This window comes from Cyprinus carpio, chromosome A1 (assembly GCF_018340385.1).
Source record: "Cyprinus carpio isolate SPL01 chromosome A1, ASM1834038v1, whole genome shotgun sequence".
NCBI lineage: Eukaryota > Metazoa > Chordata > Actinopteri > Cypriniformes > Cyprinidae > Cyprinus > Cyprinus carpio.
The window spans coordinates 8,058,220-8,074,811 of record NC_056572.1 but is presented as its reverse complement, the minus strand read 5'-3'; the positions used below and the strand labels follow the sequence as shown (position 1 = coordinate 8,074,811).

Genomic DNA, 16,592 nt, shown 5'->3' with positions numbered 1-16,592 from the left:
GCTAAATATTTACCTTTCACTGAAAGATTATTGTTAGATGTATATGTAATACTAAAAAGCATCTTCAATACATTTTACATTTATTGTACGTTATTTACATAAAATCACAAACAAGCTATCAAAAGACTAATCGCTCCTAATTGTTTGTTGTTTTATGTACTCACAGTTTTTATATGGATAAAGACACTAGAATTTTTCGAGAACATTTAAAAATAAAAGTGTTTAATAGTTTACACAATGCCCGCCCTTTAGTTTGTCTGCAAATCTTAGGGGAAAAGAGGGAATGGCAGATTTGATGAAAAATAAATTAAAGGCTGTTTATCATGCATATCATTGTTTAGCTGCTTACAGTATTTAGGAAGACACATTATTTCATATCAGTTTCAACTCTGTAACGTTAAATTTGTAATTATAATACATTAGAAAATGACCGTTCTAAAAAGGCTGATGTTAGAGTGTGCAAGCAGGCCATTTCCTAATATAAATGTTAAATTATTGTGTTCTCTTTAATTTATTTAATTTCCCAATAGACTTAAATATTATCCATTCAGGACTTTTATCGAGCGGATGTAGCAGGTCTTACAATGGAACCGGAAGTACATTTACGTACACGAACATTTTGCGCGAAAACTTCAGTTGTCGATTTATGTACGCTCTGCGATTTATTTATCTCTGTGTCTGATTACCTGTAAATTTCCCGTTTTCGCGCAAAACATACAAGAGACCACAAACATGGATGAATATGATGAAATGTACGGGATTGAGGATGATTTTGAACAACAGTTTGCGGATGAATTGGAAGTCATGGCTGAAATGGATCGTAAGTTACTTCGATATGTGTATGTGAGCTTTTGTCTGATGGTATAACGAGCAGTCGCTCCTTTTAAAAGCATTTAAAGCTAGTTTACATTGCATTTTAGTTATCTGTACTATGCTATGATTATAAAATAATCACGTTTTGTTGCTTTGCAGCCTGAAATGAAGACGGAAACAGTTTTTGTTTTATGCAGCTGTATTTACTCGGTGCAGCTTATAACATCCAAGTGAAAGATTTAACACCAACATGTCAGCAAAAATAAATAATATAAAAAAAACCAGAAATCACTGGAATAAGGATCACCCCCTTGTGTCAGTATTTTGTTGAACCACCTTTTGCTTTAATTACATGTTGGGATATGTCTACTAACTTTGCACATCTAGACTTTGCAATATTTGCCTGCTCTTCTTTGCAGAACTGCTCAAGTTCAGTAAAATTGGTGACTGTTTGTGGACTGCAGTCTTCAAGTCATTCCACAGATTTTAAATGGAGTTTTAGTCTGGGCTCTGACTAGACCATGCAAGGACATTCACCTTTTTCTCCTTCAACCACTGTGTGCTCAGTTTTGCTGTGTGCTTTGGGTCATTGTCATGTTGGAAGGTAAACCTTCTTCCCATTGACAACTGTCTGGCAGAGGGCACCAGATTTTCCTCAAGAAATTTTACCCCATCCATTCTTCCTTCTATCCTGACAAGTGCTACAGTCCCTGCTGCAGAGAAACACCCCCATAACAGGATATTACCACCTCCATGCTTTACTGTAGGAATGCTGTTACTTGGATGGTGAGCTGTATTGGATTTCCACCAGACATATTGTTTGGTGTTGAGAACAAATAATTTAAAAATAATTAAATTTTAGTCTCATCTGCCTCAGAATCTTCAAGGTGCGTTTTGGCAAAGCTCAGTCGTGACTACATGTGACCTTTCTTGAGGAGTGGCTTTTTTCTTGCAACCCTCCCATACAAGCCACATTGGAACCCATAGTTGATTGTTTGCTTCAGTTGCACTTCCAAGGACTGAATGCTCCAGTAAAGCTCTTTTCAGGCTGAGCTGATCAAAATGACCACAGCTGAAAGTAAAATGTCTTTGTGTGCCATTGAGAAGGTGATTAGCTACAACTGAGTTTACAAGTCATTTTTAGGAGGGGATGATCCTTTTTCCAACTCAGTGATTCTGTTTTTTTTATTACATTTTTTTCTGACATGGTGGTGGTGTTGTATCTTTCACTTGGATGTTATAAGTTGCACTGAGTAAATACAGCTAGATAAAACAAAAACTGTGTCCATCTTTATTTCAGGCTGCAAAGCAACAAAATGTGATTATTTTAAAGGGGGGTGATTATTTTCTATACTCACTGTATACCGTAGTAGTAAATATTATGTGCCAAGAAGGTAAACATTGCTCTTGATTAGTGTCGGAAAATGATTCATGATATTGCCAAGAAATACATATTGCAGCATTTTTGTGCATTTGTAAGTGTGTGTACATAATTAAATGTAGAATTTGCCAAACATTGTTGGAAAACATTGCCATACAGTGATTTGTTTATAATTTTCAACTCATTCTAACTTATCTAATTAGATGATAAATGTTGCTAGATTACCTTTTTAGCACTACAACATTGTTCTATGTATTTTTAGCAGTGAGCTAAAATGTGTCATTTAATTTTAAATAATCACATGATTTTTTGTTGTTGTAATTTTTCGTTTGTTAATTTTGAATGTATGTATGTGTCTAGGCGAACACCCTCCAGGTGTGAAAGTGTCTGAGTTCCGCAATAAGAAGCAGATTCCACAGACGTTTGAGGAAGCCATTGTGTCCGGTGACGTGCCATTGGGGAAATCAGGAAATAATCAGCGTCCTGAGAGCATCTCACCTCCAGTATGTGAGGAGGAGGAATCTCTGAGTGAGTGTGTTACGTTTTTATGTAATAAAACAATAACTCAGTGCTACACTATTGTTTTAAAGTTTAGAGTCGGTAAGATTTTTTCTTGAATTTGTAAGAAGTGTTGTATACTCACCTAGACTGCATTTTAACTGCAAAAATACAGTTAAACAGTAATAGTGTGATAATATTAGTACAAATTAAAATAACTGTTTTTTTTTTTTATTTGAATATATTTTAAAATGTAATTTATTTGATGCAAAGCTAAATTACTCCAGTCTTCAGTCTCACACGATCTTTCAGAAATCATTCTAATATGCTGATTTTGTGCTTAAGCAATATTTATCATTATCAGTGTTGAAAACAGTTGTGCTGCTTAATATTTTAGTGCAAACCATGAGGCATCTTTTTCAGGATTCTAAGGTGAATAGAAAGTTTAGAAGAACAGCATATATTTTTAATTTATTTTAACTTTTATTTATTTATTTATTTAAATTGTTTGGTAATATTTTGTAATGTATCACCTGAATGTATTTTTTTTGTCTTAACAATGTTAAAATGTTTTATATAATAATTAAAAACTTTTATGGATTATAATGCTGATTGTGTTTGCCATGTTAATAGCCCCGATGCCAAAATACTGTTAAAAAATTAATGATCAAACAAATTTAAATAGTTTGTAATGTATGTTTTTATTCTCACTTTTGATCAATTTAATGTATCCTTGCTGGATAATACTATTAATTTCTAAAAAACAAAACAATCTTACCCCAAAAATTTGAATGGTAGTGTAAACTTCGACTTTGTGAAATGAGTGTATAAAAAAATGAATACAGTGTCTAATTAGTTTGTGGTTTCTCACAGCTCCTAAACCCAAGAAAAGGAGACAAGATGCGGTGAAAAAGCTTCAGTTTGGTGTTGAAAACAGTGATGACATCACTCCTCCATCTTCCCCAGAGGTTTACGACAGACCAGCAAGAGATAGGTAAAAGTTTATGGACAGCACAGTAATATACTGCTGCGTGGAACACATTTCACATCATAACATTACAGCCATTGATTGCAGAGTGAGTGTTTTTTGTTTGTTTGTTTGTTTTTTACAGGCCTGAATTTTCTCTGTCACTGAGTCCAGATAGACCAACAGCCACAAAAATAACAACCAATTTGTTGGATATAAGTGGACTGGCTGCATTACAGGAGTCACCGAGGCAGGTTACCACAGCAAGACGCCATGCCCAGAAACGGCCCCCTGCAATCGGAGATTTCATAACTGTCACAGACTCCATGGGAAACAGAGTCTACCTTAACAAGAAAGAGGATGAGGAGAAGGTTTCGGACCCCACCAGAAATTTTACTTGACATCTTGCTGAAATACACTGTGTAAATTTTATTTATTGATTTTTCTAATATTTTTTCCTCAGGCACCAGACCCAAGAGCCTTCCGTAACTCACTGAATGGACTAGGACTGTTAGTGGTTCCCATTGAAGTGTTGAAAGAACAAATTGCAGAGAGAGTAAGAATACGTGTACACATGAAAAAAAAACCTAAATGAATGATTTGGAGGAATTCTGTCTGAATTGGTTTTGTTTTTCAGCGCCATCGGCAAGTGGTGGAGGAGTCCCAAAGATTGACAGAACTTATGAATAGGTGACATTTTTATTTGTATTGTATCTGTCACTCAGCCTCAGGCCATCCAAGAACAAGTGATGTAATGCTAAATTTCTTCAAATCTGTTCTAATGAAGAAACATCTACATCTTGGATGGCCTGAATGTGAGTACATTTTCCGCAAATGTGGCTGAACTATTCCTTTTACTCTTAATGACGTTTTAGTGGTATAAGTCCAGAGCTTCTTGCAGAAGAGCAGACAGACTCTGGTGTGGATGGTGATAGTGGGGAAGATGAAGGCTCATCCTCGCGGCTGTGGGTGGATCAGTTCTCGCCACAGCACTATACTGATTTACTCAGTGATGATGTGAGTCATAGACACTCTGTTTATTCGAAAACTAACTTCTCTAATTAGAGACAACGATTATTGGCAGGAATTTGCCTAGTAATTATTTACATTTGTCTCTATCTCTATAGTTTACTAACCGCTGTCTGCTGAAGTGGCTGAAACTCTGGGACACTGTGGTCTTTGGGCGAGAGAGGAAACCCCGCTCGGCCCCTGCAGATGTCAGAACGAATTTCACAAATGCTCAAAACCAGAACCAGTCCCAGCGTTTCAAAACCAAGTCCCAAATGACAGAAGAGATACTAGAGGCTGAGCTAGACCAGTACAAAAGACCTAAATTTAAGGTGAGTAAAACTGAGCAATCACAACAGATTTATTATATTTATATTGGGTATGATTTCTATAAATGAAACTTTTTCTGTTTGTGCTTGAGATTTACATTTGGATTTGTAAGTTTTGGATTTAAAGGGGTCATATGATGCTACTAAAAAGAATTTTTTTTGTGTATTTGGTGTAATGTGTTTATGCGGTTTAAGGTTAAAAAAACACATTATTTTCCACATACTGTACATTATTGTTTCTCCTCTATGCCCCACCTTCTGAAACGCGTAGATTTTTTACAAGGCTCATCACTCTGAAAAGCAAGATGTGCTGTGATTGGCCAGCTATCCAGCGCATTGTGATTGGCCGAATGCCTCAAGCGTGTGATGGAAATGTTACGCCTCTTAACATACTGTGATGCTTTGTCCAGCCAGAGCGACGAGACATAAACATAAAACCCATTATAAACGTGATATAAACATGATTTCTAGTCGTGTCTTCTTTTGTAAGGCCAAACAAAGTAGTTTTTTAGTTAGATATGTGCGGGCGTGTTAAAGCCGTTTTAGGGGGGCATGGAAGAGTCTCAACTTTTATAAAGAATATCTCTTTTGATTTGAGACTTTAGTCTTTGCAACTTTACAGATCTTCTTTGTTCACCAAGAGTTTGTAACACTCCAAAGAGAAAGGAAAATTTCATATGACCCCTTTAATAGTTTTTATCTTTTTAGTTTAGATTTGCTTTAAATTATGTATTTTAATTTTATGTGTAAGTTTAATATTTTATATATATGTTTGTGTATGTATATATACGTTTATGTGTGTGTGTGTGTGTGTGTATATATATATATATATATATATATATATATATATATATATATATATATATATATATATATATATATATATATATATATATATATACACACACACACGCACACACACACACATATACACATTTTTATTATTTGTATATTTATATTTATTTGACAGAGAATAGGTGATATTCATTGTAAAATATGAACATAAGCTCACCATCAGAGAAGTAGTGAATGTAATGCTAAGAGGTGTGCAATTCTTATTTTTACTATGTTAAATGTAAGATTTTTAACTGTGTGTATCAAACTACACAGGTGGCACTGTTATCAGGTCCTCCTGGACTAGGAAAAACCACGCTAGCACACATTATCGCAAAGCATGCTGGCTACAATGTTGTAGAAATCAATGCTAGGTAAGATGATGCAAGCCCTGATGGTGACCAGTCTGAAGGATCCACTTATAAATGTTGACACTCACAAGCTGATAGCACTAATCTCTTCTCAGTGATGACCGCAGTGCAGAGCTCTTCCAGAAACGGATTGATACCGCAACACAGATGAAGTCCGTCCTGGGAGCCAATGAAAAGCCCAACTGCCTTATTATAGATGAAATTGATGGAGCTCCTGCTGTAAGACCTACTTTCAATTTTATTGTTTACTTTTGGTTCAATGGCTTGTCTAATTTTAGCTGCTTCTCATATTTATTATTTTTGGCTCAGGCTGCCATTAATATCTTATTAGCGACATTGAACCGGAAAGATAGCAGAGAAGGAGAGGAGTCAGGTGTTAATGCCTTGAAAAAGAAAAAGAAGAAGCAGTCTGTGCTGCTTAGACCAATCATCTGTATCTGCAATGACCTGTAAGTCCCGTGTTTAAGTGGCATAAATAAACATTTTGGTAGGATGTAAAATATTAGAATTTTTTTTCAGTGAACTGTTAAACATTCAGAAAACACAAATAATATCCCACAGAATTTCTGAACATTTGATTTTTGTTGTGCATCCCCTTCACAGTGGATATTATGACTGGAAAATCAGTACAAAAATGTTTTACATTGATAAAGGAAAACATATTTACTTGTACTTTTATCAGGTATGTTCCAGCTCTGAGGCCGCTGAGACAGCAAGCTTTCCTATTGGCCTTTCCTCAGACTCTGCCCTCTCGCTTAGCTCAAAGACTAGCAGAGGTGATACACACATACAATCACATGTCTACGAGATTATTTTGTAAGCTCATGAATGCGAACCCAAGCATGCTTTTGTTTCCGTTTGTAGATCACAAGACGTCAGGGTATGAAAGCAGATACTGGCACTCTGATGGCCTTGTGTGAGAAAACCGACAATGACATCCGTTCGTGCATCAACACATTACAGGTGTGAGAGATGTGTGCTTTAAAATATGTCAGAATTAAAATATGGGGTTGCTTATGTTAATGGCTTAAAATATGGGTTTGCTTATGCTTATGTGTATTCAGTTTTTACACCGTCGTGGACAGAAGCACTTGGATCAGCGCAGTGTCAATTCAATCTCAGTGGGATTGAAAGACCAAAACAAGGGACTGTTCTCAGTTTGGCAGGAAATCTTCCAGCTTCCTCGACTGAAAAGGTACACAGTATGCTATACTCAAGCTCATACTCTATGACATCTCCCTTTGATATCTTTGAATGAATGGTCATTATAAAAGCATTGTATTGTGTTGCTGTGTTAAGCAGAATCTTTTGAATTCTTTAACATTGAATATTCTTGCATATTTATGACCCCTTATTAATGGAAAGACTACATGGATTATTTGTAATTAGTAATGATGCATATGTGCCCTTTTAAAAATTCACTTGTTACAGCACAGGCCTTGTTTGTTTTATCAGATTCTAACTAATTATGGCATCCTTCATTTTATGACCTCTGTAATTGTTTGCTGTTGTTGTGATTTAGGAAGCGAATTGGTGGAGATCCTTTTGGTGGTTTTGATGAGGCGGGACTTAAAGATGGCACACAAAGGCTTCAGCACATCTTACATTTGGTCTCATCTAATGGAGAGCATGAGAAACTCACTCAGGTAGCTACAGACATACTCTACTTTGGGCTCCATTTGATGAAGAGTTTGAAAAACATACTTGAACTGTGGCCCCAAAAAGCATTCAGACATAAATCACACTTAAAAATTCTTGAATTTCTTTGCTTAAGATAACAAAATGTCAAAATAGTTAATCCCAAATAAAAATGTTCCTATCATGTTTGTCAACCAAAAAGTCTAATTTTGTATTGACCATGCTACGTATGTTTTATTTAAAACCTCACAAATTTCTTTTTTGTGAATTATTTTTTTTTACTTGAAAGTTTTTTTTTTTTTTTTCAGTATCCTGCAAAATTTATGTAAAATAGTGACGTTTCAGCTAAAGTATTCACACCGTCTCTTCCATAGGGCCTGTACGATAACTTCCTCAACATGAAGCTGAAGGACCCTGGGATGCTGGGCGTGTGCTCAGGTCTTGACTGGTTGTGTTTCACTGATCTGCTGAATGAGTGTATCTTACACGGACAGAACTATTCGCTCATGCGCTACTTCCCTTTCCTGCCCGCTGCCTTCCACCACCTATATGCTGCAAACTCTGTCCCACGCATCAATTATCCACACAGTCACTACGAGGTGAGAGAATGCAATAGACATCGAGAGGACATGCTGTCTGTCCACCCTTATCCTTAAAACCCTAATGTCCTGTCGTTCCCTTTCTATCTTTCATCAAATGAAAGCACTGTGTCCCAGTTACACACTTGACTATAAAGCCTCAAAACACAGCCCGCATGTGTCTTCATTCACTATGACTGCTGTTTTGCCATTGAGCATCTGTTTTTCACATACACTATTGTTCAGCAGTTTGGGCTCATTTAGGTTTTTTGTTAAGAAATTAATACTTTAATAAAGCATGGATGCATTAAATTGATCAAACATGACAGTAAAGACATTTATAATGTTACATAAGATTCCTATTTTAAATGCATGCTTTCTATTAACTTTCTGTTCGTCAAAGAATCTTGAAATTTGTAACTAGTTACAGTGGCACACTAGACACTATTAAGTCATAACGTGGCACATTTCACAACGTGGCACATTTCACAACCTGTCGTTTTGGCAGATTGGCTTCATTATAAGTTCTGAAACTTACAGGATGCTTTCATAGTACAATGACCTCTTATATGTCAAAATATCAATGGAATTTTGATTTCTTACTTCATTACCCCTTTAAAGTTGCCGTAGCCATTACATACTTTGCATGTGCTGCACTTTATTTGTACCATTTTGTTTTATTAGTATATTTTTATTTATCCGTTTGGCCTTTTTTACAATTTAAATGATAATTTGTTAGATAAATGAGATTTCTGATGGTAGTCCTTGAAAACCAAAAAAGTAGTGCTTGTGTCCTTGAAAGTCCTGGAATTTAATTTTATATTACTTTATTTTATAGTATCTGTACAAACCCTGTGTATTTTCATGCTAAAATGAACTGCATACCATATGTACCATGATTGGTGTTGACAGCAGTTCTACGATTCTCAATACCAATTTTGATACAACAGCAAACATGAATATGTTTATGAAGTCCTTTATATAAAAGGGTAAAGATGCTACAGTCAATGCAGCAGCTGTGTTAAGGCATTTTACTAGCTTCAACCATATGCCAAGGTCGTTCCATTTAAAGACATGTTGGCAAACTCAAATGTTCTAGGAATTAGGCCCACACTTTTAAGGGCACTTAGACAACTAGCCAATCAGAAACTTTGACCGTAAATGATTTTGCATGTTTGGGACTGATGATATAAGGATATATAAAGTCATGTCACAGTGTCAGAAAAAAAATGAGCCCTGAGGTCCACGTTCCAGTAGAGTTTAGTGACAGGTGGGCTACAGCTTACGGCACTTCTCATTCATTCCTATGGTATCCGTAAACTGAGATCACAACTCTGACTGAAATTCAATGACGTCAAGGCTATAATATGATTGGTGATCAAGGCACACATGATCCAATTTGACCGTTACACTTTCTCCAATAGTAAGTAATACAGACCCACTCATCTCCCTATAGTAAGACGATCCCTGGCTAAACTCTGCAGCAAAGTGGACCTCGAGGGCCAGAGTTGAGAACTCCTGCTTTGGGGGAACAGCAGCTTGACACTGGGGCAGTAGCCTCAAAGGAATCTTTACCCTAAAAGGAGCATATTAGTACCATATGAGTACATATTATTGTTTTCAGGGTACATGTTACTACTCTGAGTTACCAATAATCACCCTTTAGTGGTAAAGATGGTACAAAGTTGCTACTTTGAGGGTACTGCCCCATTGACAAGCTGTTGTGTATTCAGTAATAAATTAAATTAATCTCAAATTCATTTCTAGGCTTTCACTAAAACTCAGCACACCAAGAACGCCCTGCTTGCCATGTTGAATGAAATCCCACCCGCTGTACAGAGCCGCATTTCCATGAGCTGTCTCTGCTTGGACATCCTCAGCCTTCTCCTGGAGCTCATCTCCCCCAAACTACGGCCGGTGAGTGATTTTAAATTCCTGCAGGCCCGCTGCTGCTTTCAAACTCTCTATTCATCAAAGAATGCTGAAAACACTATATTACATTTTCCACACACACAAAAAAGCAGTTTTCAACATTGATGATATTAAGAAATGTTTCTTGAGCAGCGAAGCAAGCATATTAGAATGATTTCTGAAAGATCATGTGACACTGAAGACTGGAGTAATGATGCTGAAAATTCAGCTTTGCAATCACTGGAATAAATTACATTTTAAAATGTCTTAAAACAGAAAACAGTTTTAAATTGTAATAATATTCCACAATATGACTGTCTTACTGTACTTTTGATCAAATAAATGCAGACGTAGTGATGCGTGATGTGTTTCTTACAGGTCAACCCACAGCTTTACAGCACTAGGGAGAAGCAGCAGCTCTATGATTTGATTGACACCATGATCAACTACAACCTGACCTACAGACAGGACCGCACACCAGAGGGACAGTACACTTATGTGCTGGAGCCGTGAGTACATGCACATACACTAACAACATGATCTACAGACTCATTGAACATATTGTTCTGTTTTTGGGCAGATAACCATGCTTGTCTGTCAGGACATTAGTTATGCAAATGAGACTTCACCACAAGAATACACACTAACACGCACAGCACTTGAGAGATTCTGTATGTGTTTACCTGTTCATCACAATTTATGCAAGATTAGGCTGCAGCTCCAGATTATTGTCTCTCCCTGCCCTACTCTTCTACTTTTTTTATCATTCTCCGTCCTCTGTTTCACTCTGTCAATTTTGTCACATGAAAACTTGGAGGTTTTTGTTACTTGCCTCATGAATGGATGCACATGTTCATCATAAGTGTATAAAAAGAACAACAATTCTTACCGTGTCATACCACTCACTTTGATTGATGGAAGTGATGCTGAAAATGTTCACAAACAAGCTTTGACAGTCACAAGTGGAGCACTTGCTGCTGAACCTTTAAAAGTCGGCTTGATGGAGCTAAAGGTGGATAAAAAACAGGAATGAGAAGATAAGCAGGGAAACAATTTGGGCTATTGTATTGGTTTTCTGAATGGCCTGAATGGAAGAAACAATCACATCTCTGCTGCTTTTGTAATTATTGTGCTATTTTGACAGACAATATTGTGAATATAATCCAACTCTTTAATGTCCAGTCATGCTAATACACAGCACGCATTTCCATATACTGTATATATGAAGTCTTTCAGGCAATTTAATGTGAGATGCTTATAAGCTTTCATTGCTATCCTGTGATTTTAATGTGAAAACGGCAATAACAACATCATATATTGGAACAAACACACAGACTTGTGAATTGCTCCATATATTTTTTGACAGGACATTCTTCAACTGTCCTAAAGAAATGACTTTGTTTACTTGACCAGGAATACCCTGGTCAGGTTCACTTTGGAGTAGTGCCCAATAATAATATTATAATGTTATGTAAAGGTCTGTGCTGTCATTATATTATGCTGTTTTCAATGACTAGTTGTACATTAAATGACCTGTGTGTGTGTGTTTCCACAGTAATGTAGAAGATGTGGTGCATTTTCCGGGTTTGCCTCCCCGGAGGCAGTTAACCTATCAGGTGAAGCAGCTGATCGCCAGGGAGACAGAACTAGAGAGGATGAGGAGGGTAGAGAGAGCCCAGCAGAAACGAAACCCACAGAAGGTAAAACACACACACACACACACACACACACACACACACACACACACACACACAAACATATAGCCTGTACACAAATATTAACAGTTACTTAAGTATTGCAATATTGTAATATAATAATATTTGAATATATATATATATATACATATATATATATATATACATATATATATACATATATATATACCATATATATATATATATATATATATATATATATATATATATATATATATATATATATATATATATATATATATATATATATATACATATATATATATATATATATATATATATATATATATATATATATATATATATATATATATATATAGTTACACTTAAAAAATAGAATTAAATGTTATATCAGTTTATTTATTTTTTTTCTTTACTGAAAGTTTGATGCTTGGCTTTCAAGTGTGTATTTAGTTTGGTTGTGTATGTTTATTTATTTATATTTAGGTAATTTTTTGTCTGTTTCACCACTCATTTGCAGTGTAAACTTGAAATACGTTCACATGCACTTTGCTTGGACTGCAATATTACGACTTTGAAAATGTCTACAGTTTTGTCCGACTTCAGTCATACCAGTCCAAACTTTCAGAAGTGAGGCGCAAAATGTATTTAATCCATTAAGTATTGTGTTGTGTGTATTTATGGACAGATGTTCAGCCCCAACACAGGCTACAACTATACAACATATAATATGCAGAGCTGTATCTTGTTTTGTTTACGACGCATTTGTTCTCTGCATTCAGACGGAGACAGTTAAAAAGGATCAAGAGGAGAAGAAGACAGAAGTGAAGAAACAGACAAGCAGGAACCATCAGCAGAGGCTGGAGAACATCGTTAAACAGACTGTGGTGGAAAGCAGGGTAAAGCATCTATATTAAACCACCTTCAATCCTTTACATCTGTCCTTAAACAACCTCCCTATACTCATAAAAATCCCATTTTAAAATGTATTTTCCTTAAGTCCACTCCACCATTGAATATTATCATAGCAAATTCAATGCTGTGATTGGTGAATCACAACTTCACTCTGACATTGTGTCAAACTGATCTACAAAAAATGAGTTTTACATTATTGTACTTATACTGGCTCTCTTTGCATATTCTTGACTTATGCTTCATAATAATCCAAGATTAACTGAGTTAATAGTGATCAGGGTCGAAGTGCTCACATGTGATGACTTGTTTATTTATCCTTTTCACGTTTATAGCCTGAATTGGATTTCTTTGGACGAGCCATTGCACCCAAGGAGAAACCTGTGGTCACCACTACAAGTGAGTAGTTGTTTGTGTTTGTGTGTGTATATTTTTATATATATATATTTATATATATATATATATATATATATATATATATATATATATATATATATATATATATATATATATATATATATATATATATATATATATATATTATATATATTCATACAATAAATTGCAGTACAAGTCTTCTGCATAACCTAAATGCTAAACATGAGCTGATCTCACTTCTCTTTGCAGGTGAAGATGGCAAAGGAGGTGGAGTGGTGCATATCGGTAAAGCTGTGGGTAACAGTGATGTATGGTTTCGTTTCAATGAAGGTGTGTCCAATGCAGTGCGCAGAAACGTTTACATTCGGGAGCTACTTTAAAGTGATGTGGCTGAGAGAGAAGATGAAGCTTAATGAATGTTAATTTACCACCTAAAAATATAAAACCCAAAAATGTTCTGAACCTTGTACGTTATAGTTAAAAAAACAAATATCTACAATGTGTGAAAAATAAAAAGCAATGGTTCCTCTTTGTTTTGTTTTGTTTTTTATTGTTCATGTATAGTTGTCTTACACTTTTATAAATACATGTTTTCACTGAATAACGACAGTTTTTTCTTTCTTTCTATTCATAATGTCGTGGCATGATAAGCGTAAACAAGAAAGCAGATTTACATTTGCGTGTTTGTCCATCCTAGTCAAAGTCGGGGCAATGTAACCATGACAGTGGGTGGAGTCACTCCTGTTTCCATAGTGATGAGTAACAGCTCTTGCGCTATGCTATAACACATTTGCTTGACTCCACCCACGGGTTTTCCTTAAGTATATCTGGATTCAGAAATGGATCCTCATTCATTTTCTCCTCTATCCATTTAGTTAACCTGAAAATGAATAGATAATAGATAAAAAAAAAAGTAGCCTGAGATTCCTTGCTTGATATGGTCAGCCCGAATGACTTACGTGTTTGAATACTATATATAATATTTTCATATTTTTAGCACAGATATATTCAGATTTTTATTCATACGCAATGATTTGCATTTATATATATTATCTATGCAAATAAAAATACTTAAGTGTGCATTTTTAAAGTATATATATATATATATGACAGTTATTAAGGGTTTAAAAACCCCTAGTTGGAAATCCCTGATTTGAAACAATCCACTGCAGTAGATGTTTTGTTTGATACTCACTCTGGAATCGAGACAGATGTTTTCTCTCTGTTAAACTGTAGCTGCTGCTTCAGACTGTCCACATGATTCTTCAGCTGAGTCTCATCCAGCTCATCCATCTGAAAAACCAGCCGTCATGTTCATTTTAATCTTATGTCGAAGTCTTAAAGCTAAATTATCTGTAATTGATAGCTAGGTAATATATAATAATAGTATATAAAATATACAATTAGCCTACCGTGCTAAGATCAGAGGTAAGTAGCTTAGAAGTGAAGTGAAAGGATTGTTAGGAGTCCTCCAGCAAATAGCCTGAGTTTGAATGCTTGAGGGTGTCTGTTTTTTTTCCCTTTTGTAAAGTCCTGGTGTACACAAAGGAGATTTAGATGCACACCTCGCCTTGACGTTATGCAGCATTCAAACTACTTTGTTACTCAAATTCTCTCTCGTCTACAATCGTGAGTTGTAGTGGGAGGGATGTTTGGACTCTTTACATCTAAGTAAAATACATGCAAAACTGTTCTATGATGCCTTTCTGGCTTCATCTAGTTTTTACCAGAGAAACTATAGAATAAATGTTGTGATGTTATCAAGAGACTAATATAGTAGTCACTTGATAACATTGGTAAAGTTTATTTAAATGTCCCCCAAAAGCATGAAGTTAGTTACATTTTGTGATTTCATTATTGTTGCACATTTAAATTGTGTTTGACACGATAGTTGTCATGCTTTTGACACTTGATTGTAGGGCTGGGCAGTATCGATATATATATATATATATTTTATAACTGAATAGGCTGTACCGCCTATATCGATATACAGTAGTTTGATACAAGCGCATCTGAAAGATAGTGGAGGACACTGAGTGAGCTGTTGCATAAAGTTTATAATCCAATTTGTCCTAAACGAGACATGATTATATTAAGGGCTTCAAAATAACTATAAAGATATAGTTAACTTGTCTAGTTTAAAGCGGCTCGCCCCGTCAGATGCTCTGACAGACTCATGTGCTGCTGACAGAGATGCTACTTGTGCATGAGCCTAAAGTAACCTTCACAAACTTCACTGAACTAGTGCCACCAAACAGACAGCGTGCAATAATTCTGAGCAAAATATATGTTTTGCTAAAATATTTGTAGTTGGACAATAAATGTGCCATGTGTAGAAATTTAAACTTGCAAGTGTATTTTATGATAGCGGTAACTGTAAAGTGATTATTGTAATGGGGTAATCAAAATATAATGCAATTAATCTGTACCTTTGTTTTTATTTCTTTTAACTTTTAGTTTAGTGAATGTAACTTCTGCTTTAAAAAGCATTGGTTTTGTTTTTAGATTGTAATATTAGTGTAATGTGATTTTAGCCCCTTTTTTGCACATAATAGCCCATAGCCTTCATGTTTACTTTCACTATATTTGCTTTCGTTATCTTTTATGTAAACATTGTTTCATTGGACAACATTGGGCAGGATGTAAATAAATAAATAAAATTTTTAAAATCCAAATAGACAAATGTAGAAAATACCACAATATATTCCATATCTCACAATTCAGCCAAAAAATACCCAAATATGATTTTTTTTGGCCATATTGCCCAGCCCTACTTTATTGTAACATACACTACCAGTCAAGAGTTTGGGGTCAGTAAGATTTTATAGAAATTAATACTTTCATTCAGAAAGGATGCATTAAACGGATCTGACGTGTTTGTTACAAAATATGTATATATCAAAGATCTATTTTAAAATAAATGTTGCCCTTTTTGAGATTTCTAGTCATCAAAGATTGTATCTTGAAAACTGTATCGCATTTTCTGCAAAAAATATTAAGCAGCACAACTGTTTTCAACATTTATAAGAAGAACAGTTTCTTGAACACCAAATTAGCATATTTCCATATAAGACTGCTGAAAAATCAGCTTTGCCGTCGGAAAAATTAATTACATTTTAAAAATATAGTAATTTTTTTTTTAAAATGTTTGTTGTCTTTGTTTCCAAATATTACTGTTTTAGTAAATGTAACCTAAAGCAACTAGAAACAGGAAAAAGGCTGGTGTAGCTCTCGACTTCCTGTCATTTCTACCTGGGATTTATGTACTAGTAGAAACTTAACCACTGGTGACTTCCAC

General features: G+C 35.2%; 2 protein-coding genes across 2 annotated transcripts; one reads left to right on the top strand and one right to left on the bottom strand.

The window, feature by feature from the left end:
- The first annotated feature begins 566 nt into the window (after positions 1-566).
- Positions 567-13,823, top strand: LOC109094284 (chromosome transmission fidelity protein 18 homolog). Its single transcript, XM_042735430.1, has 22 exons — positions 567-820; positions 2,555-2,722; positions 3,566-3,686; positions 3,805-4,030; positions 4,123-4,215; positions 4,297-4,349; positions 4,535-4,676; positions 4,787-4,999; positions 6,107-6,204; positions 6,297-6,420; positions 6,511-6,650; positions 6,884-6,977; positions 7,066-7,164; positions 7,266-7,396; positions 7,724-7,847; positions 8,214-8,438; positions 10,185-10,334; positions 10,707-10,837; positions 11,884-12,028; positions 12,787-12,903; positions 13,252-13,315; positions 13,544-13,823. Exons 1-22 carry the CDS (start codon positions 733-735, stop codon positions 13,672-13,674), a joined length of 2,877 nt encoding a protein of 958 aa, XP_042591364.1. The 5' UTR covers positions 567-732; the 3' UTR covers positions 13,675-13,823.
- Positions 13,824-13,834: 11 nt separating this feature from the next.
- LOC109068501 (guanine nucleotide-binding protein G(I)/G(S)/G(O) subunit gamma-13-like) lies at positions 13,835-14,869 on the bottom strand. Its single transcript, XM_042735545.1, has 3 exons — positions 14,707-14,869; positions 14,490-14,587; positions 13,835-14,174 (listed from the first exon to the last, which is right to left on the bottom strand). The coding sequence occupies exons 2-3, from the start codon at positions 14,585-14,587 to the stop codon at positions 14,069-14,071; spliced, it is 204 nt and encodes a 67-aa protein (XP_042591479.1). The 5' UTR covers positions 14,707-14,869; the 3' UTR covers positions 13,835-14,068.
- Positions 14,870-16,592: the final 1,723 nt, after the last annotated feature.

Excerpts from the sequence above, each read along its gene's own strand:
- LOC109094284 (XM_042735430.1), top strand. The coding sequence starts at position 733 with ATGGATGAATATGATGAAATGTACGGGATTGAGGATGATTTTGAACAA. Across the intron at positions 7,397-7,723 it reads CAGCTTCCTCGACTGAAAAG|GAAGCGAATTGGTGGAGATC; the intron begins GTACACAGTATG and ends GTTGTGATTTAG. Across the intron at positions 13,316-13,543 it reads ACCTGTGGTCACCACTACAA|GTGAAGATGGCAAAGGAGGT; the intron begins GTGAGTAGTTGT and ends TTCTCTTTGCAG.
- LOC109068501 (XM_042735545.1), bottom strand. The coding sequence starts at position 14,587 with ATGGATGAGCTGGATGAGACTCAGCTGAAGAATCATGTGGACAGTCTG. Across the intron at positions 14,175-14,489 it reads ACATCTGTCTCGATTCCAGA|GTTAACTAAATGGATAGAGG; the intron begins GTGAGTATCAAA and ends ATTCATTTTCAG.